Below are 24344 nucleotides of genomic sequence, written 5' to 3'. Positions count from 1 at the left end.
CCTTACCTACTAACAACACAACTGTCTTCCTCTACCGTCTCCCTCGCCAACTACTCCCGAAAAAGAAAATGCCTACTGCAACGATCGGCGCTGCTCGCAGCGACCACTCCGGGCACTAAAAACCTCACGACCGATCTCCAACACGAGCCGTTCAATCACGATATTCGTCCACAAATTCAGTTGCAAAGCAATCGCGACCAAGAGAGACAGAACGAGAGACCCCGATCCAGTTTCCCCATTACAATCCTTGCCCATACAACACCAAAATAAGGAGCGATAGAGAGAGACAATAAACCCCTGAACAATAATCTCGGAATACCCTAGCGAACCAAGTGAGCCTAGGCTGGTCCCAGTCGAGAAGGAGTGTGTGACGTAAAGCAGCGATCCAAACAAGTATCAGCTGTGTGGCAGTCATTGTTCGTTTCGGGATATATTTTTTTTCCCTTCTGGCAGTAGTACAAGAATAATAAATCATTCAACTTTCCATTATTTTTACTGTATCATCCCCCCCTTCCATGCTGAGAGCCGATAAATAATCGATATAAAGAAAATAAATCATCGAATTGTTGTTTTTTTCCTTTTTTCTTTTGTTAATTAATTTCATTGAAATAACGGTGTTATGTTCAAGGATAAAGGAGAGGAGGGGAAAAAAAAGGGAAAATACAATCGGCGGTGAGAAAATTCGGTGACGGGGGGGGGAGAGGTGTCTCCCGTGGACAGAAAGTGACGCAGAAATTGCATAATAAAATAAGGAAAATTTGTCGAATTGGAGAAAATATTTTGAGCGTGGGACTTGAGGGAGGGGAAGTGGACATTTTCTTTTTTTTTTTTTTTCATTTACGTGTGGGGAAACAACCGTGGATTGAGGAGTTGGAATCGAGTCTGGGAATAATTTTTTTAGTGCTGGAGAGAAATACGGATTCTGGTGATCGGTGGATTTAAGAAGGTTTGACCCAACGCTTTGGTGAAAAATAATCGTGTGAAAAACGGGGCGGTACGCGCATAAGCCTGGCCTCGAGCGGCGAGTCGGACGACGGTGGGCTCGCTCCGCCACCGCGCAAAAGGTCCCGTAGTTCAATCTCAACTACCCCAAGACCAGCGGACGAGTACCACAACAGCGCAAACATGGATAATTATCGGTGAACATTTTTTTAAATTTAGTTGCATTATTTCCAGGTTTTTCGGTAGAGTATTGGCTTCTTGAGATTTTTTTTTTGTATTTTTTGAATATCTGGCGAGTTGAGCTGAGTATAGAACCTTGGGGGAGATGAAAATATTGTTGAAATTATTTTTGAGATACAGCTGGGGTCATGGGAAGTTTGTTTTGGAGGACTTCCAGGACAGGAGAATGGATGTCAAGTTGTGGGGAATTTTTGACGTTGCGGAGGGGTGCGACGTTTGTTTTTGGAAAGAGGATGATTTGGTTGAGGGACTTTTGGGATTGTTTATTTACAGTTGATTTTTTGAATTATAGCAACTGTTTATTCATCGTCGATTTTAGAATTTTTGTGGTCATTTCTAGGATTTTTTGATATATTTTTTAGGTAGGAGGCATTCTGAGGAAATTTTGATTTAAGAAAATCTATGTTATAAAATTTGGTACAGACTTTGGTAGAATTATTTTTTTCTTCTAAACAAAATGTTTGCAGGTACATAACTAAAATTATTGGAAAGTTTGAATCCGTATTTTATAGACATGAAATGATTTTCTGGAAAAATTCTGAATAGAACTAAATTTGTAAGGATTTTGAACGAATAATTTTGATTGTTCTTTCAATTATGAGAACGGCTCATGAAATTGAGATTAGCGAAAGTTTGGTCAGCAGACGCTACGATTTACCACAATTTAGAAGTGCACAAATATTTGAAAAGCATGTAAAAAACTCTTTGGTGGTTAAAAAACAGTTATGATTTTTCTACTCTCATACCTTTGGAAATGTTCTAAATTTAAGTCATCGCTGGCGAATATTCCACTTGCTTCAGCGTTATACTTATTCATTCATCATTGTTTCTTAGTATTACTATTTTTATTTCCATTTTTTTAGAGTCTCATGATTATTCCTAGAAATACATGGAGTAGCTGACCAAGAGGATTGCTAACATTTGTGTAGAGTTCTCATAGTTGGTGAAAATTCGTCATTGATTGATTTTTGGTTGTTTGCTTTGTGGGACTGTTAAACGTCAGTTTGGGTAGTCACGATGGGCTTGACGTTTGTAATTTCTTTTTGAAATTTTGCAAGTGGAATTCACTGAGTCCAGGAATTTTCCTTACAATGTGTGTTATTTTTCATTAATTATTGTTTTTTGCCATTTTTTGAATTTTCTATTTATCACTCCGTTTTTCCATTTACTATAAGAATTTCTCATTATTCCTCTTCTCCTGGTCCCGGGTGTTTCTTCTGAAGACTGGGAAATAATAATTGGCTTTGTCATATAATTTTTAGTAATTTATCTCTTTTTTATTTGTCGACAGATTTTATTGTATCCTTTGTCTGCTATTTTGAGTTATTTTCAACTCAACGTTCGTAAAATTATATTTTTCGGGCTAATTAAATTGACTGAAGTAGCCAAGAATTTGTTAATGCGGCATTCCAATTTGTAATGAATAATTCACTAGTGAAATCATAATACGTAATCACTTCTTATTCCTATCGTATTCCTATTCTTCAACAATTACTCAAATATTCACTACATATAATTTAGAAAATTTGCTGTGCAAAATATATCTCGATATTTTTTTCTAAAACTGCTCGTGTGAATTTTTTTATTTTATTGATATGAAGTTGATTATTATTCCTGTTTTCACATGTAATTACCGTTATCCTCCATGATATTAAATTCAATGGATCATTCCATTCTAAAATTCATTTCCATTCATTAAAGATATTCATTATTACTGTAAAAAAATCTTAATTAAACATTCCTAATATTTTTATATGTTGTTTTCATTATAATTTTAGTACGTCTATTGTTATTCACTATAATATTGAATTCAATTGATTTTTTCCTTTCTGTGTCAATGCAGTATGATGCAGCAAGCCACAAATGGGGCGCCAGTAACAGGACCACAGCAGAATGGTTCAACACCAGACACTGGTGGTTCCCATGCCAATGGCAATACATCACCACGATGCGATGGTGATATCAATGGTGTCAATGGTGAGAGCCAAGCACTGGGGCCACCAAAGATTATGGATAAGACTAATCAGGACATTGTGCGTCTCATCGGACAGCATTTGAAGGCGGTTGGACTTGAGTATGTGTGAAACAAGCAAATAATTAACTAGAAGTTAATGAAAAAAAAAGCTGACTGATTGAAGGGTTGATAGAGTGGACTCATTCAGTCCTCTTGACGTACCTTGTAAATAAAGGGGAAGGGGTGGCACTTGCGCCATTGGAGAGGCAGGAGAACTTGCAGTTCAGTTCACTACCGAGGAAACCTCCTAAGATCCTGAGATAATCGAAAGATAATTTAGGAAGAAATGATGAAATGTAAACACTTGAATGAGCTGAGTTTCTCGGGGTTTTTAATATTTAATTACGTCATGATGAAGGTTTTCCAGGAAATTTCTTTTTCAATAGAGGAAGCAAAATGTCAACATTTTGTGTTAGAATTGACAGGGTGTGATACCAATGGTAAAAATCCTGTTGGATTAATTCTCCTGTTTTTTTTTTAATATCAAATCCTGCTGATCATAATATTAGACCACTTTCCTTTCAATAATTATTTTCGTTACACAAGAAAAATGTTCGAAACTTTGTTGTAAACTTACATTTTTGTGAGAAAAAGGAAAGAAAAAGAAATTTGCAAGATATCTTTAGGTAAATTCAGTTCTGCATAAATAAATGGATGGTTAATATGATCTATGTCAATTAGCATGTCTCCAAATAATTGCAGAAAGATTGAATTTGCAGCACTACTAAGTTATCTGGCAATATATATATATTTTTTATTGTGATAACTAGTCGTTGTAGGAAAGAAACAATCAATAAATCAAAAATTTAAGGAGGGTAAATTAAAATAATCTGTCTTTGAAGTTGGGAGTTATTAAGAAATTACGCCACAGGTCATGGAGAACGTAATGACCCTCAAAATTATCGAAAATCGTTACGCGAAAATGAGGTCATTGGCAGTACATGTAAGTGAATTTCTCATTTGAAACTGTGGAAAATATTGTTCTGAGCTCCACCAGTTGTCAATATGTGCAATGATTTTCGAAATACCAAAGAAAAATAAGAAATACAACAAAAAAATGACATGTTCATTCCATACTCCACTAATTGAGTGTCGATATCAGATGGTCTTTCTGATCAGTGATTAATTGTGAGGTAATTTTAATAATTAAATGACCTTTCAACGCACTTCGAGTTGAGGGTCAAAATATCTTTAATAACGACTGGATATCATTGTCGCAACGTCTCGAGGGTCAACCTGTCGCTGAAAACGTTTGGAGCATCAAACGACTCTTGAAGACATTTGATGTTGAGAGGCTAGTGCTTTTAACAATCCAGCAATCCTTGTCCCCAATGTTCAGGGCATTCGGAAATCAGGAATAGCACCTAAGAACCTTTTGAGTTGAGGATTAAATGGTGTTGATTGAGTGGCTCTCAAGCCTGTTTTACCCCTAACGAAAAGACAAGAACAGTCCTCTGTGTTGGGTTAAAGACTGGATTTTCCTGGTAATTCATCTTGCCTCCCTCTTCCCTTGCAAATCAATAAAAAAAATCGAGTAAACGGGGTCAAGACCCTGTTGTTTAATCCATCAGCCTCACCTTTAAAAACACTTACACTGACTATCACTCTGGCCTCGAGATAATGATACATTTCTTTCTCTACAAAAACATACGTCAAAGATAAAGCAAACATATTGAACAAAATGTGTGAGTCACGATGATAAAAATTCACTAACAATTTTCTTTGTTGCTATTCTCCTTCACAGCCGCACAGCTGATTTACTCATGCAGGAGTCTGGCTGCCGTCTGGATCATCCAGCAGCTGCTAAATTCCGCCAGCACGTGATGGATGGTGATTGGAATAAAGCAGATCATGATCTCAATGAGCTTAAGCCATTTCTCAATAATCCTAATCAGAGTCTAGTTGAGATGAAGTTTTTGCTGTTGGAGCAGAAATATCTCGAATTTCTTGAGGAGGGTCTCGTGTTGGATGCCCTGCAGGTGCTGAGAAATGAGCTGACACCCCTGGGACACAATACAGGACGGGTTCATCAGTTGTCTGCATTTATGATGTGCAGTGGAAGAGATGAACTACAGGTACGTTATTATTTCTGCCAGGGGTGGAGGGGAACAAAGTGTGGGGGGGTGGGGAATACATCTACGATATGCCGAATGATGATGAATTTTGGAGTAAAACCGTTCAAGGAAAATAGGCATTAAATTAGCTCTTTAATTGCAAATTTGATTCGGAAATAGCATTCGAGCATTAATAATAATCTCAAAATGTTAACAGACACGTGCAGGATGGGATGGCAAGGGTTCTGCCTCTCGAGCCGCCCTGATGGATAGACTCCAGAAGTATCTTCCCCCCTCTATTATGCTACCACCACGACGCCTTCAATCACTGCTGAGTCAGGCTGTTGAGATGCAGAATCAACAGTGCACCTATCACATTTCTCCTAATCAGGCGACACTGGAGAGTGTCTCACTGCTGGTGGATCATAATTGTGGAAAAGAGCATTTTCCCTGTCACACAACTCAAGTGCTCAATGATCACTGCGATGAGGTGTGGTACTGTAAATTTTCACCCGATGGCCTGAAACTAGCCACTGGCTCTAAGGACATGACCATCATCATCTGGGACGTTGATCCTGAAACGTTGAGGGTCACTCACAGAAAAACACTGGAGGGGCACACATTTGGTGTGGCTTTCATCACTTGGAGCCCTGATAGCAGTCATCTCATTGCTTGTGGCCCTGAGGATTGTCCGGAACTGTGGGTTTACAGCGTCAATTCTCGTGATTGCGATCTGAGGATCAAATTCACGCAGAGCACTGAGGACTCACTCACTGCTTGTGCCTGGCACAGAGATGCCAAGAAATTTGTCACTGGGGGAATCCGAGGACAGTTTTATCAATGTGTGAGTGAAGAGGCGAATTTTCTTATATTTTATTCATGAACAAACAAATATTCTATGTTATGAATAAACTAGGAAAACTTCAGCTGAAGTATTTCCATAGGAACATTGATCTCGTTTTCTGTGGGGAACAATAAGCGCCTTAGTGACGGACAGGCGTATTTTATCGAAAATCTATATAATTTCCGTGCTGAAGATCAAGTGTAGAATTTTTAAAAAACTTTCAACAGCTCTTCAGAAATCAGGATTTAGAAGCTGATGCCATAATTAAGTCAGATTTTTGATTCTCTTGTAGGATTTGGACGGAAACATCGTTGACTCTTGGGAAGGAGTTCGAGTGAAGAGCCTATGGTGCAGAAGTGATGGGAAAACAGTACTAGCTGCTGATACTCATCATCGTATTCGTAGCTACAACTTCGAAGAATTGGCAGATTTCACGATGTAATGATCATTTATCAATATTTTTTGTCTATTCGTTCTGTGGTGAAATTAAAATTTGATTTATTGAAATTGGTAACTGAATGACGTTACAAGGTTGCAAGAGGACCACGCAGTAATATCCTTCAGTGTGAACAAAGCCGATCGCCTGGTTCTGCTGAACATAGCGAATCAGGGAGTCCACATGTGGGATCTACAGGACAGATGCCTTGTGAGACGCTTCCAAGGGGTCACCCAGGGGCACTTCACCATTCACAGTTGTTTTGGGGGAATAAATCAGGACTTCATAGCGTCTGGAAGTGAAGACAATAAAGTATACGTATGGCACATCAAACGAGAACTGCCAATAGCTGTATTAACTGGACACAGTAGAACTGTCAACTGTGTGTCGTGGAATCCTGTGTACCATCAGATGATGGCTTCCGTTTCTGATGACTGCACTGTTAGGATATGGGGTCCAAGGGCATCCTCTCCTGATAGAGCGGATACTAAGACTGGTATTTAATCGTTCTAAAAATTTTTCGAGCTTTATATTCTATCCGATTCATTTTTTTCCATTTTCATTCTGGATGGAAGTTTTGTGATCGCTCAAATTTTTATTTTCCATTTTCTGCAATATCGTGCTGAAGGTCGAGAATATGTCTTCTCCAATTTTTTCAGAAAAACAAATCAATAAAATTTAATGAATTTTTCGTGACTATCGATTTGTGAAAATTACAATGTAACTGGGCTCGATCAAAACTTTCTGACATTTTAATCCCAAACTTTCTGCCAAAAATATCAAACGAAAAATTTAAAAATATCTTATTTCAACTTGCAGTATCACCAGAAAGCAACTCATCAAACGGCTCTGGCTGGCACGAGATGGTGTCGTAGCAAAATACAACCTAGCCATAACTCCCATGACCCCATGGTGTTCAAAAAGACTGTCCGTATGACCGTCATGTTGAGTCTCATCACTCTTGTGCCCACTAACAAATCTACAAACGATGAATAATCGAGAACGATATAACTTGAAGGGAACTAATAACAAAATCAATAACTTAACAGGCAATGCTGTAGAAATTGATGTGAATTACATATGTGCAGATAATGTGCAGATGAATAATCCACAATTCACAATGTCTGGCTGTCAATAGCTGAATTTATCTCCTTCGATTTTACCTAGAGTCGATTTAGGTAAAACATTCGCTGGACGATTAACTCTGCGGGTTGTTTTTATTTTTATCATTCTCGTTAACAAAAAAACAACAAATGATTTACCCAATTTGTGGGATTGATCATTGCTAAATTCAATTGTCTCGTGAATTATTATTTTTGTGAGATGAACGTTAATATGGGTAAATCCGTTCCAAGGCGTTATAATAACTCTGAACTCATCGAGTTTAACGTCTTACGATAAATCGAATTCGAAGTGCATAATAACGATTAAATAACGATTTTAATAGATAAAGATTACATAGGGTAGATGGAGGAGATGATTGAGTAGATAATCGAGGTATGATTACTAGGATTGGAGTTTATGGTAAGAATGATTTATAATTTTCATCGAGTTAAGGAGAAATGATTTTTTGTTTGCTTTTGTTGTTGGGTGGAATGAGTTTTGCAATTTTTGGTCGATCCTGGTGGGATAAGTAGTTAGAGAGGGGGTATTGGCTGTGGAGCGAATCTTTTAAAAAAAAATTGAAAGGGTAGAGGAGAAGAGCGAAATTTTCACGATTAGTTGATTTGTTTAATTGTTCTTTTTTCGAAGTTATTCTTTATTATGAGATAAATTCCTGGAGGGGTTTGTGCAGTCCTCATTTTGAAGATCGTGAGGAACCATGTTCTTTGGTTCCACTCAATAACAAAGTTTTTGAGGTCATAAGCAGAGCTTTGTGGGAAGTGGGGAAACATAATTTTTTTCTACTCATTTTTTAATATCTCGTGAGATATGAGTTGGATGACACTAATTTCCACGAAAAGTTTTTCATTCCTTTCGGATTCAGGGAGACTCATCATATATTAAAAAAGACTTCAGTGTTTGAAAAATATGTCTAAATCCAAAAAAGAACAATATTTTTCTGAGATATTTTAAAATTGAAGAGAGACAAAAAATGTTCACAACAACTTTCCATTTTTTCCTTATATTTGGAGATATTCATAAAAAACTAAAGTTTAAAAATCCGGAAAGTCATTGCAATTTTCATTTTGAAGTATATAAGCGTCTGTTTAAAATCCCAACATCGAGAGAACATCACGGAATGTTTGTGGAGGTTTGGTCTCCCCATGATAAACGCTCACGAAATTTTCAACCTCTCCCTTAGAAAAAATACTTTGAAAATCTAATGTCAACATAATATTGAACTAAAAAGTTTCTCCACTTCCCAATGAATAATCATCCAATATAATTTGAAGGAGGAGAGCATCTTCGATTTTTTTTTCGATTGAAATTGGTTCATTTGGTTTGTGCCGATCACCTGTAACATCAAAATTTCGCGAAAATAAAAAATTTGTTGCAATATGGAACATTGAATTCGCACTTTTAAACAAGAAAAATCTGATTAAAAGAATGCATTAAATAAATTTCTATGCAAAATTAAAGTGTAATTATTCGGTCGTCGACTTAAGAGTGTAGATTTTATTTTTTAATTTAGAACGTAGGAAAATTTTATAACGAAAAAAAAAAACGGTAATCGCAAAACTTAGTGTTTTAAAAAACGGTAAATAATGAATAAAATTGCATGCGTTACCCTTTATTAATGATTAATTAACTGCCAGCGTATTTCTATGAAATAAGAGACGAATTATCATTTATCGTCGATTGTTTACGAATAACAAGAAAACACGATGAGTTTATTATCAGTGGGGCAGACACCACTTATTAATTATTGTAAGAATTATCGAAATGATCTTGAAGATGTTTTCATACGTGAAGTCTAATTTAAATTACAAAGAGCGAAAAATAAATATTGCAAATATGCAAGAGAATATTATTGATATATTAATTGATATATCGAAAGATGAGTGGAGTACATGTACAGATGAGTTTTCAATAAATTACACTAGAAAGCACATTTTTATTGTATAATGCTCTGCCCCGACACCCCATGAGGTTCGTGATCTCCAAACGATTTTCTACAAAACTCGCTATCGTTCAATTACCAAAGCTGATTTAATTAATCTGATTAAGCTGATTAATTTTTTTTCAGGCCCACATCATCGCCAAAATTAAAATGATGATTATAAATTACCCACGAGATTACAAAAACAATGAATACATGTACAATGGTGTACTAACGACATCGATTCATTTACATTAGTTAGTTTTTCCATTTGCAGCCCCCCACTGGTTAAGTATATTGGGGTCCCAATTTGGAGCAATTGAATGGATGCATATCAACGATCTCCATTTATGGTAATCGACGGGTACCCAAAGGGAGACGGAAAATCGTTTTTGAAGAGACAGAGAGTAGGTGGCGTTGTTCCCCACCCATATGAGAGTGAGACAGACGAATAAAAAATACTCGAAAAATTAATGAGTGTAAGGGGGACACGTGCGCCCACTTAATTGTCATTGAGGCAACAAAAGCTGAAAAATATTGAGTGGTGAATTTTTTTTGTGAAGGTGAAGCTATAACAATTCCAAATTTTCCAGTGTTTGGTCCCATTTTTTACCCCTCATTCATCATCTCATCGAGTGATGCCAAGATTTTTGGGTTATTTTGATATATGTTATCCAGTATCATTTGTTATGCCGACAGTGCAAGCATGCTAATCAAGGAACCAAAGAGACAATCATCTAAGATATTGTGGACGTTCGGAAAGGGATTCCTTCTGGTGGACTTGACATTTCTTTGGGCTTCTTATGTCGTTTGGACGCGGATGAATCGGTCTCAAGGTCAGTATGGGCTGTTCATCCCCCAAATTTGAGGTTAATGCTTGGTATATGACATCAGGGAATACTCTGGTACCTACAGACGACTTGATTCTGCTGTGCAATTCGTCATTTCAACCCTTAGTCTCTCTTTGTGTTCTTTGGTTTCTACTCGGACAATTCTACTTGAATAATTCACAACTTCTCAGCCATTAACCAGGAACAACACCAGGAAGTTCCTCCATCAACGAATTTCATTCATCAATTGTCCCAAAATTCGTGGGGTGAATACACCAATACTTGGACAGTCAAAGCATTAAACTCATAACTTAAATATTGAAGATAAAAATCTGAAATTAAGTTCAAACGATAGCTTTTGGCCATAAAAAAGTTCTAGGTCCGTTGATGTTCAATCAACACTCCAATGTTATTGATAATAATTCATTTAGTAGTTAAAAGAAAGTACAAAGTATTTCGAGGTTAGAGGAAAACTTAGAATGTAGAGAAAAAAGAAAATTTGAAAACAGTTACGATTTTTGAGAATCAGAATTTTGGAAGTCTTTCAATGTCCAGATACTCCAATTGAATTCAATTATAGGTTAGAATGTTTGTTTCAATTCCACCATGTTGTACTTAAAAGATAATTATGATATCGGTTTCAGTTAATTTGATTTTTATGACGATTACTGAAACCGTCGAATACCTCGAATTACCCCAAAAGTGAACTTTCGGACAATTTTTCAAGTGCGGGATTCCAAATACACTCACCCATGATCTCCAAAATAACCATTCAAAAGCAAACTACTAATTTATTAGAAAAAATGAGTTCTGTAAAGTTTTCATTTTCATTTTGGTTTTTGTCTTTCCATTAGATTTTCGACACTACATGTCCGAGAATTGGCCGAGGATCCTCGAAAGCTATTACATGATCGGAGAGACGATCAGCAGTGAGAATAATAAGATCAGAGAGTTTGACGAGTTGACCTGGAGAAAAACGCAGAATTAGACCACAAATCATCCTTTTTTCGTAGCGTAAGTAGTGTAATTAAACGAATAGTTTAGAGTTTGGGACTGAGCACACTGTATAGCCCACCATTTTCAATTTCCAAATTCGAGAATGACATTCTATGATGAGAGATATCAGGTCCAGGGTGTTATATCCCTTCAGTCTTTTAGTTAGTTCCTTTCAGGAAACGAAGCAGAGAGTTGTGCCTTTCCACCGTATAAAATAAAAGAAATAAAACGGGATTCACACGTCTGATCATTTACCCATTATCCCCCAGTGGTTCGGAACCCACTTAAAAATGTAGGTCCACTCGTGTTCTCATATGAGGATACGAGGATTAATAAACATCACAGCCAAACTATTGATAGTATCTACGTGGAGAACCCTAAAACAGCAAAAGAGCAAGTCGATGAATGAGACAAAACAAATGCTGGTATGCAATTGCGAGGTACAGCATAGTCGAAAGCTTCACCTAGTGATGATTAGGAGGCAACTCTCTCTCTTTTTTTTTTTGTTTTCAACCATTATCCCATTTGCAATAGATCTGTCCAGAATCACACTTTTCAATTGATCTACACAAACCAGTAAATAAATTGTGTTATACCCCTATCGGCCACCTTGGAAATGGGGTATTGAGGGTGGAACAATGGGGTTGAAATAAAAAGGGGCAGATGGATTCAGAATCGTCCCCTGACTCGTTCCAAATACACCTGTGAGTAGATTTTATTATTATCCTTTCGACTTGGAGAAGGGGTAATAAACGTGGAAAAATGCAGTGAGGGTGGAAAAGTTGGGCTGAATTTGAGAGGTACAGATCGACTCAGAATCACCCTCTGACTCGACCTAAATACACCTGTGGATAGATGTTTTCATTAGCCAGTCGACTAGCTTGAAAAGGGGGTAATGAGGGTAGAAAACTGGGGTTGAAATTTACGTGTGGATATGAGGCTCAAGATTTTTTGTTATGACCGCATGACACCATCTTTGAAGGTGATGTGAGGAGTGGAGAAATGTGGATGACTTTTTCGGTACATCATCCCCCTTTTCTGCCCACCCGCCCCTCCTACAGAGATAACGAATTGTCCCATGAAATTTCTATATTGAGAAAAAATGAAATAATTTTTGGGGGCCCCTACAAGCCCCACTTCGATATTTGGCCCTGGGGTTCTGCCGATTCCGCGGTTACCGACACTGTGATAGTCGGGCGCCAGGTTCGTGCCTCGACCGCAAAGTCGGAGGGCGTAAAATCGCTCGGGAAAAAAATCCCTCCAACCGGGCTTTAACCTATTCGGAGAATTTATATCTCCATTTTCGACCTCAAAAGGTCTGAATAATTCCGCCCTTACAATAATTAGCGTGTTGGAAGGGTTTAATTAATCGATTAATGACTGTTTCAATTGATTATTCGAGTTAATTAATACAAATGCTTCATGGCTACCGGAAAAATATTGCTTTTGGTGGGTAGTGGTACTGCGGTCGGTTATATTTTGCTGAAATTATTTACTCCGGACGACAAAAGTCTTCCTTTCGAGGTATGATTACCAAAAAACTATCTCCTATGGCCCTTTTTATGTTTATCGTTAGTTTGCTTATGTTGCATTTCCCATTTTCAAAATGTTACTGTGTGATTGCATCAAATGGTGAAACGGTCCTTCGATCTCATTTTTTTAGAGCCAGTTAATGCAGTGAATAGTTTTTTAAACCTAATTGCTCTCTAAATTATGCTCTCTAACGATTACTCCAAAAAGTATCATTCATTCCAAAGAAAAAGCTAGATAACAGCATAAATTTTTGGTTAAAAAAATCTCCGAAGTACATAGCTATCCTCAGAAAAGAGAAAAATTGCCCTCCGTTGTCTATCTTTGTCTATAAAAATCCAGGCAAACCCCTTCATGCTTTAATTCACCCCTCTTTTACCTCTATTTTGCAGCAATACGCGAAGCCTATGCCAGATTATCAGCCCCTGGTGAAAAAACTGAAACCTATGTCAGCCGGCGGTCCCACACCAGCGTCTCCACCGATCCCTGGAAAATAGCTGTCACCAAATAATGGAGTCCTCGAACCTAATAGGCACCGACAGCCTTCCGGAGCGCATCAACAAGCGTGACCGGGAGCGTAAGACGATAATTGAGCGCAGAAGAGAGGAGAAACAACAGCTAACTGTTGACAGCGAGCAATTGGGTTATTTCCAGGACGCCTTCTATGCCTCCTGCAGTAAGATAAAATCCCTCCTGGAGTCAGCCTCATCAACTCCAACTGCCTCCCTCCCAAATCTCTTCGACAAAGCCAGTAAAGAGATCCTGACCCTCAAGAATTACCTCTCGCAGTCGAAAATATTCCTTAAGGTTTACGACATAAGACGCGCCCAGGAGAGTCTTCAACATCTTGAGACCGAAACTGCTGAGTTGGAGATGAAGCTTCTCCCAAAGAAAAAATTTGGCTTCAAAAATAGAAGAGTATTAAAAAAACCGTCAGACACGAAAACCATTGATGTCACTGATGGCCTCAAAGACCTGACCCTCTCTGAGGGCATGGGCAATGGCACCACGAGACAGAATAACGATCCAATTGGCAAATTCAATGACAGTTCGAGCACAATAACTGGAAAAACCGACGAACGATTGATCCTCGATGCTGAAAACGTCAATAAAAATGACGTTTTACTATCTGATCTGAAGAGATGTACTGTTGTTATTTATGGTGCACCTTCAACGGTTCATATGGTCAACCTGAAACAGTGCACAGTCCTGATTGGACCAGTATCGTCATCAGTATTTGCCCACAACTGCACACAGTCGACATTTGCATTCGCCTGTCAACAGTTTCGACTCCACTCCTCATCGGACTTGTCCATTTATCTTCATGTGACGAGTAGAGCTATTATTGAGGATTGCACCAAGATAAGGGTGGCACCTTACAACTGGAGTTATGAGGATCAGGAGAGTCATTTTAAACTAGCTGGGCTGGATATTAAAATTAATAATTGGGACTCGGTCGATGATTTTAATTGGTTGAGTTATGAGAAACAATCGCCAAATTGGGGAATCATAAAGAGTGAACAAAGAGTCAAAAGTTGGGAGGTTTGAGGACAGGGTGATAGGTCTATTGGATTTTTTTTATTATCATGGAGATGTGGCAGAGATGTTGATTTAATTATGTCATTTACACGTGTATTTTTGCGCTTTTACAGGAGATTAATAAATGCACGTAATTTATGAATTGACAGAGGACTGGTGTTTTTTCATTGGAATTCCTGGGATGTTTTTGATAAATTGAGTAGAGCAGAAATTTCAGCGAGAAATTTGTAATCAATTGGAATGAAAAACACAAGGGATGAAGTAAAGAGACAAATAAATTTTTCATAATCACAACAAATGTTATAATAAACCATATTTTTACAGTCGCTGTTACATTGCAGAACGAACAAGTTACATTATTCGACGGAATTATCTCATCATCTATTATCCATTTTTCAATTATAAAATAATCCACATTTCTTAAACTCTCTCACACAATTATATACACCGACTCTCCTCTCCTCTTCCTTCAACAATCCTGACATTGCTCCTCCCAAGTATCTCAGTACCAAACGAGGAAAAAAATATGAGAAACAGGGAGAGAAAGGAACTTCTCTCAACCACGAGGAAAAAATTTCAAGTAGAACGTAATGAAAATAATTTGTACAGTAGACGAGTTAAAGATACCTTCCACTAAACTCTCAATTCTCCAATGGCAATAGTCATCCCCCCCTCCCCATTTTTTACATTTACTTATGCATCGTCCTTAAGTACACAAAGTCGTAAGTACCAGTTGTGCTTAAATGAGTTATTCTTACTCCATTTAATTTACTTTTGATTTATTGTACGTTTTTTTTTGTTAATTCACCTTCCAGTTCTCCCGCCTAAAATCATCCATCCGATGAATCATTACAGCACTCCTCGATAATAATTTAATTGTAATTAAACTAATTAACAATGAGAGAGACAGAGAGTGATTTCCCTTTTTTTCTGTATGATTGAAAAACATTGTTTTTCATACCTTCATTCTCTTTACTTCACTAACAATGAAATATTCCCGATGATGAGCACACGAGCCTCATCATCGAGAGGAATACTATTTTCGTTTAGGAATGTAGTAAATAGGTGCAATAGCGTGCTCAATAAGGAACTGAGAGAAATCATAGAACAGACGAAACATTTTTGCAGAAAAATTCGACAAAGTCAATAAAATTTTTCTCTGTAGTTCTGTAGAACTGCTATTGAAAATTTTATTAGCTTTTAATTTTTCATTAGGGTTTTTGTTGAAGAACCCTGCGACTTTTCTTTATTTTTTTTAATGGAAAATATTTAGGGAAAACGATTTTATGGAGAAATATCAGTAGAATCTGATTCTACTAATTTCATCTCCATAATATGTTTCGCTCTGTTTGCTATAACTTTTTGCCCACGTGAAGAGTAAAAAACTGAAGTTTAATACCTGCATTATTTTAATATGTATTCATAGTCTCCTTTAAGTCTTACCAGTTATCATAGGAGCACAGCAGCTCGGGTAAGTACATGATAAATTTATCGCTCTTTTAAATTGAAAAAATCTCATCATTCATGAGTGATCTGCCATTTCTCCGACGCTTAATTCTCAATTCTTGAGTTTTCCAAATAAATTCCCCGTAATGTACAATCATTTAATTTATAGTTAATTAAATAACTAGTTTTTCTATGTACAATGCATATATAATAAAGTTGGGAAGCGTCCAAAAGAAATGGAATTTTTTATCTAAAAAAAATTCACACTCAGCTTCTTTTCCACTTGAGGCAATCGTTCATATCCACCATACATTTTGATCGTCTTCTGCATCACTTTCCTTGCAATTTCACCAGATTTTTTTCGATAAAAAGATAATCCAAAAAGGTGCGTCCCTAGTTTTATTCTCTGGGTAGAAAGCCACGTGACGCCAATACTGATAAAATTTGCGTGCATGTTGGGGCAAAATGGATCATTTAAACATTTTTTTGATTCATAGATCGGTCTGACAAAAATGTCGAACAGCATGAAGACGTTCCGGGCCTGCTGAACATTCATCCAAGATTTTTTTTTAATTCAATGGAAAAAGCTCCTGATGTCCATTGATTTTATTAAACAAATGTTGATTTATTTTTATTGGTTTTCAATAAAGATTTTTGATAGGATGATTTTTTTCAATACGGATTATTCAAAGAAAAAGAATTACTGTTGAACAATATCTATTGCTGTTGATTCATCCTATACGCAATTTTTCTCGTTTCATCTATTTTATGAAAAAAAAATTCAACAAGTATAATGAAATGTAAACAAATGTCCACAGCATGCTCTAGAAAAATTAATTGTCCTTTGATCTTTGTCTATGAAATATCTAGTAAAAACTGGCTGAATCTAGCTTTACAACTTTTCATAGAATTTGTCAAAGGCAATGGCATTATTTGAGAAAATTTGTTTCAAGAAATCCCGACTCCTTTTTCACAAGAAATTTCATCGATGGTTTTTTTTCATTATTCCGCGATCGAAGTTTTGAATCATCTCTGACATTTTTCTCAGCAAACAATTCCATTCTACCCCATCCCCCTCACGACGTCATTACTCATTATCTTCATATATAATATATATTTGTTTTTGTTTGTAACAATGAGCCCAACGGTTAATAAATCGATTATTGTTAACTCGATCAAATACTGTACGAGTGTTCTCTTTATAATTTCATTTCCATGCCTGTAGGTTATCAACTATTTATTTATATAAATCGATTTTCTAGGAAGGAAGCCTAAGTACATCATTATGCATTCTCCTTTTATCAATTTTTAATAATCAACGTCGTGCAGAGTTTTTCTTGATAGTGCATATAAATATAATAATTCCCCCCCTGTCATTTTTCCATCATCGCAAAAGAACTGATTTTTCAAATCAATTTCTCCTAATTTTTCTCGCCTCATTTTGTTCATTAATCTCTTTTTTACATATCCATCAGCATTATATTTTAATTATTTAGTACACAAATGCGGCATTAAAGCGTAATATATCAACAAGTGCCGCTCATATTCGACTGAAAGCGGTTGGTCATAATATCTCATTAGTCGAGTTTATTTTTTCTCGTTCTTTATTTAAATTTTTTATTAAGTTATTCATCTTTAGTCGTAAGTAACTGTGCTTTTGTGCGCTTCTAGGACTAGCTCAAGAGTATACCACAGTGCACGGTTATTTCGGATTATATTCATTTCGAAAATGAGCTTTTTTTCATCACTGAGGTGGCAAAAATTGCATTTCAACGAAAAACTACTAATCGACTTGTCTGACAAAATCGCTAGGTTTTTCTCATCTTCTTCCAAGCCTGTCTATAATCACAATTTTCAGAGGCCCCAGGCCAGCGTCAAATTGAACGGGCAATCGAGGAAAATGTCGAACAATAAAAATATAAAGAATAACCAGGACGCGAAGGTCATATTTTTAAATTTTCAATTTGCCACCTCAGAGAAGCCTCCCCTATTCTTCCTAAATAAACTTTCTGTAGAAATCAGCGATGCTGTTAGTAAATTCCTGACGCTACAATTGCACCTGAAAGGCTTGAGTTGCATTGGGAACAATGAATGGATTGGTAGCAGCATTGGCTTGTCTGAGATTTCTGGCTGCTATTTCTGCCCATTCGGCGTCAAATGGATCATTGGGTCTAGCACCAGTAGAACCGGGTACATTTGCCGAGCCCAGTGACAACGCTCGTGCATGAAGAGGTGGTGCTCTTCTGGGTGTTTGCACAGGTGCCACAGCACCAGTGACACTGCCAAGCCACTGATCAGGTCTCGGTAGGTCTGTCGTAGTGATTTTTTCAATGGCGCTTGTATCGGTGGAGATTGTTGTCGATCCACTGACATTTGGTGAACTTGTCACTGGAGTTATTTGATTCATGGGGATGGGGGATCTGTTGGCGGTTGAGGGGATGGAACTACCCATGGAGGAGGTGGAAGCTGTGCTGAAGGCTGGACTGCCTGTTGGGGGAGTACCGAAGGGACCCACTGCACTGCCTGAGAGAGATAAAGGATTTTGGGATTTAAGTAGAGTTGAGAAGAACAGTTGATTAGAAAATGGAAAAATCGACGAAATGCCAGACTTCAATGCGTAAACAAGAGAGCGATTAGGGATGCAAAAAATAACAATCTACTTTCTAGGAAAATATTTTAAATAATATGATTATTCCAATGGCTGTACCTGAGAGGGCTGGTGTCGATACTAATGTCGTGGCGTGGCTTCTGCTCATTATTGGTGTCAAATTGCAGGTGGAGTTGAGAACTGGAGTGAGCCGGGGGTTCGTTATCACTGGGGACTGGCCATCTCTCCAGGTCACTTCAACTTGGGTTGTGCTTATAGTGACGTTCATGTCCTCGTCATTATTATTTATGTTTGAATTCTTGTTTATGTTGTTGTTCAAAGTACTCGAGTCGTTCTGAAGGTTCAGATCGTCGAGGGATGAACTGGTTTTCACTGGAAATTTATATACTTGTGGTTATAAATTATTCAACTCCAGCTGGAAATTTGACAGCCTTTGAGAGTTGACGAGGTCCCTTTAAACCTAATACCTAATACCTTCATTCGTTTCTTATATGCCAGTTTTTTACGAATGAATTATTTATCCATTATTTATTCATTCAGTTAAAATTGATTATAAACACCATAATTAAATATTACCATTAAAATAACTGGATGAGCTAAATTATAGTTGTTGAGACTGTTGAAATAAATAAACGAATGACAACCAAAAAGTTGTGCTCATTTGAATACGTCATTCCCCTGACTTTAGTTGTTGCGAGCTTTTTAACAACTCATCCCCACCATTTGTGTAACGAAAGCAACTCAAATTCCCGAATCTCTCCGGCGGCTTTTTCTGAGTAAACCTATTACCTTGTGCTGTAGTAGTGGATGTGAATAGTTGCTCTGTTGCAGAGTTCAACGCCGAGTTTGATGGCAGCGGTCCAAAGTCATCTTGTCTCGATAAAAGTTGGAGATCATGGGATATGTGTGCGCACAGTGCTGAGAGACTGTCCTGTCCACTGGGCGATATTTCAGGTATCGGACTCACTGAAATATCAATGAATAACTGTTGAAGCGAGACATTATCACTTCCTTTGAGTCTCATTGACTTGGGAATAAATGAAACTATTATTCTTTCATACGAAAGCTAGTACAACGGTTGCTCTCAGGGTGACAAAATTATTGGGGTCAAGGATGCTTTGCTTACTACTAGGTACTAATACAGGGGGATGCATTTCTTAGGATGACTTAACATTGAGGGAATAATTAGCGTAATGAGAGAATGACCTTCGCCATATCCATCAAAGTCTGCTTTGAAAGAAAAATCGAAGCATTATTTTCAACATTTTTTTTTTGCAGAATTAAGTCTTGTGACACAACTTTGTTAATTAACATGTCCATGGAATTTGTGATTTTTTACATCAATGTGAGGATGCTATGAGTATTAGGTAGATAGTTTGTAATGAAATTGATTCATTTGCATAAAAGAGATTCTTCCTAAAATATAGTGAATTCAGTGAAAAATTTTATTCGATTTTCTTTGAGAATTCCATTTGGTCGTGACTGATTCTATAGGACGCCGTTTATTTATTGTTGTCATAATAAAAATTAGTATAGAATTTGTTTAGTTGTTTTATTGACTCTGCGATATGTGTCATGTTATTGAAGTATTAAAAATGGATAAATCCCATTCCTGTGAAGTACCTGGTGAGTTCCATGAAATCGAACCATAACATTATTGGTTGTGCATAAAAGGGGGAATGATTGTAACGATGTTTACCTGGAGGTCTAAGGGGCATTATGTGCGGCAGCGGTGGCAGACGTGTGAGATCGGTGGGTTCTAAACTATGGCTACGTGTCCGTTCTAAATTGCTGGGAAGATCATTGACGCGCAGACTCAGTTGTCGTTTGAATGGTGATGCCTGATTCAATTGATTAAATCCACGGAATGACCCCTGGCGTTCCAGCATTGATGGGGTCGCATGTGGCCGTTCTATTGCAAAGGGGTTGTGCACTTGTCTGACTGGTGGAACATCTGCAATTGCAATAGGAAATAGTCATTAGGTATTTGTTGTTATAGTCATTCTCAATAATAATGACGAGGGGAAGCTGCAGAATACATTTATTTAAACTTCCTTATCGAGGCCAAAAAGTCATTCGGAATTCACTTGAAAGCATATTGCTAATTTATTTGGAAAAATAATTATATTATATGCAATACAAGAGCAATTTTCCCACTTCCCTATTCTATTTACGCTTTTCCATTCCTCTAAAGCGAACTAGACTTGCTACGGTCCCATCCTACTCCGTATTCCTTATTGCGGTATCATGGACCGACTACGCTGCTCTGCTGTGTCGCATTGCACACCAGGAGATCTATATACAGACTTTCGTAATCGAGTTTTCTGCATTTTTTTTCAGTTCTCCATAGTCTTTAAGTTGGCAGTCAGCGTAGAGCCACTTTAAAATATTTTACCACTTCTCAATTGAATTTTAAGTGGTCAGAAACTATTGGGATTAATGAAAAATTAAGGGAACATCAAAATCATTTCGACCTGGTGTACTGCTTCACCAGTTATTTGTTTGTTTTTTTTATAATTCTTTGCTTCTACCCCAAAAATACTTAATAAACATGAACTATTATTACATTAGTTGAATAAGAATAGCTATGCTTCTTGAAATATAAAGTATGGATAGAGTGTCTGCCCAGAAAAGCCCCTCAACACCGACATTCGTTGACTTAATGAGAATACTGGCTTCCTTTGAGTTTGAATAACATGAATGCTGAAATATGTAGTCAACCTACCAACTGCTCTTTCTCGACTATCCTGCAGCCTTTCCGTAAGACTCGGTTGCCTGAAACTGCCACTTCTCGTGAATGTCGAGGTCCGGGTGTCAAAGGTCATGGTGACACTGCACTCCTTGTCCCTACGTTGTTTCCGCTCCAAACAAGCGGCGAATGCACATCCCACAGCGTGGCTTAATCTTTCTCCCTTTATACCAAAATTATATAAGATTGAATATAAGTACATTGTGAGAACACTCAATTTACATAAAATAATCTGAGACAAATATTCTGCTCAACATCTTGAGCGAGAAAATTTGTTTTTTTGTTCTGCTCTATTAAAAATTAATGAAACCTTGGTAACTGATAAGCCTGATAGGTGAATGATACAATAAAAAAATCTAATCCCATAAATGTGGATAATGTTTCATAGGATGTTTCATATTGATTTATTTTGGTCATTACGTCCCAAATTCGCATGAACACTGGGTGGGACTTTAAAACTGCATTGGATCGTAATCTTTCTTGCTCTTGCAGGACAAAATACCCTGGCCAAACCTGTCAAATCTCATATCTCATTCTTGATTATTTCTGAACTGATTTACTCAGGATAAAAACCGACCAATCCAGTTGTTCCCCTTTGATCCATCAAAATCTCGCTCATTGAACAAAATTTTCCCAAGCAACCTGATGGACAACAATCTATCCGGTGACCCTTTCCGAGAAAAAAAAAGGCAACATGAGAAGGGAAAAATACAACAGATGATGTCATTTTTATGCCCCTGGCACGTAAAAAACAGGTGAATGTTAATTTATCAGAAGTACTGTTGAATCATATTGTCTGAACAATAATGAGCGGTTTCTCCTGAAGAGGGGCATAAGAAACGCTTGTTCTCTATTGGAATCTATCTGAAATCGATGACTCACCGTCTCTTTCAGTGCCAAGAACCCATGACACATCCATCGCTTGGTGGTTCCATCTCTGCAGATATAGCTGAATCCTTTCTCGTGGTTTCTGTCAGGTGCGCAGAATGAAACTTTCTCGATAGTTTGATCGACAATGAGACCTTTAGTTTCATCCTCAACCACCCTCAATCCATCACCCGAGACATGCAGTATCGCTCTCACGGGTCTTCTTCTCGAATTCTGCCGAAATTTAAAGGACAATGAGAAAATTGAATTCAATTCACGTACACTAGGAGAACACAAGTGGTTTTCAGACAAATCTTACTTAAACTAAAAAAATAATTTGTCAAAAATAATCGGACCAGATTTTTTTTGTACCGAATATCTCAAAATTAAAACGTTAAGCGTTGTGGCCACATTTTTGTCAGGAGCTTTTCTATAGCGCTTCGTTAGTTCTATAGAAAAATGTTATTACGAAAATTTCGCTCTCTTCTGCATTCAGAGATATTTCTCGAAAATTGAGCTGAGGCCTTAATCGATTTGAACTGTCTTACCACTTCGTTACTGATTTATCTGGGTGTAACTGGGATAAGCTGGATTTCATTGATTTTAACCAGTTTTAACTGAACAATTTTTTGCTAATTATGTTAAATGATTCTCACCCTCAGTACTTTCAGTGCCTCCTCGCAGACCTGCATTCCCCTAGACTCGAACACTTCCACACAACCCAAATACTGGAAGAAAAATCAATTGAGTTGATTAGGTCCGGAAATTCAGGGTCAAATGAGGTTCAAATCAAGACACTAACGTCCAACTACACAAATAGAAAATCATTCCACGAATCATCTTGAATACAGAGACAAGTACTTGATGACACGGAAAGAACTTCTCAAACCAAAATTTAGTTAACTCATTTATCTATTCTTCACCCTCATTTTTAAATTCATTTGAACTATTTTAATTGATTTAAAGATAATACTCGGAAGTTAAATTTATGGACTTTTCAAGTGTAAAATTTTTTTTGGTGTAACTGTTTTGTGTACTTGAGAACTTTTTCATAAAACAATTACGTTTATGCCGTAAATATATATTTTTACAAATAATCTTATCTTGTAATGTACTTACTTTAACATGAAATGCACAAGTAGCAGATCTCACAGCACTCTCATCGGACTGCCACTGATGGGGTTTACTAGACTCCGGAATATGTGCATCTTTCCTTCTCCGAAAGCTGTCCCTGAAGCTTCTCCTCAATCGATCCATTCGTTTTCCCGGTGATCTCTTCTCCCGTTTCTGCAAATAAACGTGAAAAGAAATATTCAGTATAGTTTTCCCCAATCACCCCGATGAAGCGGAATTTACCATTCTCACAGTGTCCGGAGAATTCTTTACAAATTCTCCCAGAGGGTTCAGAGAGTACGGACGAAGGGGATATCAGAGTCTGCAGTCGAAAAGCCTGTGATCGAATCTTGAGGCTAGTTCCCAAAGAATCTTTTTATAATGGGTTTTTACCCCTCGGGGGCTTTATGAACGACGACCAGAATCTCCCCTAATTCAACGACATATCAAGCCCCCCTCCGGGGCCAATGTCGGGGGTAACCTGCAATGCTTTGCTGGGGAAGTCGCGGCACAATCCCGGGGTAGTTTCATCATCAAAGACGAAATATCAAGCGCATTCACTTTCATTAAAACTTGAGGGGATCAAGATTGTTTGTGGCAGGGCCCTGGGAGTAATGAAATGTGTGATAAAATATAAACAGTATGATTTATCAATAATAAGGAAGCAATTTATCGCATCAAGCATAATTTAATGTCAATAGATTTTTCCTAAAACAAACAACATAGAAATCAATTGTCCTCATCTTTTTGAAGAATCTACAATTTCTTAGTGGATTTTTTTTTATTTTAGCGTCAGCTATTGTGCGCTTGGTAATTTTGCAACAATGAATTTAGTCTCAAGAACTATTGTCTTCTGACTGTAATATCATCCCCATTACTCATCGTATAGTGTAAAGTCCACATTCTGCTATTCAACCTTGTGATTTGCTCATTTTAATATATGCAATACTACAATAACATGTGCCTAGTCTGCCGAGATAATTTGTGTAAAATTTGTTTGGTTTAATTTGTACAAAGTTTTCCAATTAAATCAACGAAAAATTAATAGAATTGTCAGGAGATCCAACAGGATTTTCTGTCAAAGCTTTCTCCA

The 24344-nt window shown here is 37.3% G+C and overlaps 3 protein-coding genes across 9 annotated transcripts in view; 2 read left to right on the top strand and 1 right to left on the bottom strand.

Moving 5' to 3' along the window:
* The first annotated feature begins 174 nt into the window (after positions 1-174).
* On the top strand, positions 175-9585 carry LOC135165416 (WD repeat-containing protein 26). Its single transcript, XM_064126684.1, has 7 exons — positions 175-1139; positions 3026-3256; positions 4941-5271; positions 5468-6094; positions 6387-6532; positions 6626-7026; positions 7350-9585. Exons 1-7 carry the CDS (start codon positions 1126-1128, stop codon positions 7403-7405), a joined length of 1806 nt encoding a protein of 601 aa, XP_063982754.1. The 5' UTR covers positions 175-1125; the 3' UTR covers positions 7406-9585.
* Positions 9586-10017: 432 nt separating this feature from the next.
* LOC135165419 (tubulin-specific chaperone C) lies at positions 10018-14619 on the top strand. Of its 4 annotated transcripts, none has more exons than XM_064126687.1 (3): positions 10018-10409; positions 11258-11417; positions 13322-14619. In XM_064126687.1, exon 3 carries the CDS (start codon positions 13440-13442, stop codon positions 14475-14477), a length of 1038 nt encoding a protein of 345 aa, XP_063982757.1. In that variant the 5' UTR covers positions 10018-10409; positions 11258-11417; positions 13322-13439; the 3' UTR covers positions 14478-14619. The 4 variants fall into 4 exon arrangements, with proteins under 4 accessions (XP_063982757.1, XP_063982759.1, XP_063982760.1 ...); XM_064126689.1 differs by lacking the exon at positions 10018-10409 and adding an exon at positions 10650-10669; XM_064126690.1 differs by lacking the exon at positions 10018-10409 and adding an exon at positions 10968-10983.
* A 1089-nt stretch (positions 14620-15708) lies between these two features.
* The window catches only part of LOC135165415 (protein numb), a 29644-nt gene continuing 21008 nt past the window's right edge, over positions 15709-24344 (bottom strand). For 2 of the 4 annotated variants that reach the window (XM_064126682.1, XM_064126679.1), the window contains 9 exons: positions 23258-23425; positions 22795-22866; positions 22154-22372; positions 21248-21434; positions 20222-20476; positions 19729-19749; positions 19312-19488; positions 18622-18894; positions 15709-18437 (listed from right to left, as the gene is read on the bottom strand). In XM_064126682.1, coding sequence (XP_063982752.1) covers positions 17962-18437; positions 18622-18894; positions 19312-19488; positions 19729-19749; positions 20222-20476; positions 21248-21434; positions 22154-22372; positions 22795-22866; positions 23258-23395 — 1818 coding nt within the window. In that variant the 5' untranslated portion in view covers positions 23396-23425 and the 3' untranslated portion in view covers positions 15709-17961. Of the gene's footprint in view, positions 18438-18621; positions 18895-19311; positions 19489-19728; positions 19750-20221; positions 20477-21247; positions 21435-22153; positions 22373-22794; positions 22867-23257; positions 23426-23494; positions 23643-24344 lie in introns of those variants that run through there. The other 2 variants (XM_064126681.1, XM_064126680.1) reach the window with 2 other exon arrangements.

Source organism: Diachasmimorpha longicaudata, chromosome 8, assembly GCF_034640455.1.
Source record: "Diachasmimorpha longicaudata isolate KC_UGA_2023 chromosome 8, iyDiaLong2, whole genome shotgun sequence".
NCBI lineage: Eukaryota > Metazoa > Arthropoda > Insecta > Hymenoptera > Braconidae > Diachasmimorpha > Diachasmimorpha longicaudata.
The sequence above is the reverse complement of the archived record's forward strand: the minus strand, read 5'-3'. Positions and strand labels throughout refer to the sequence as shown.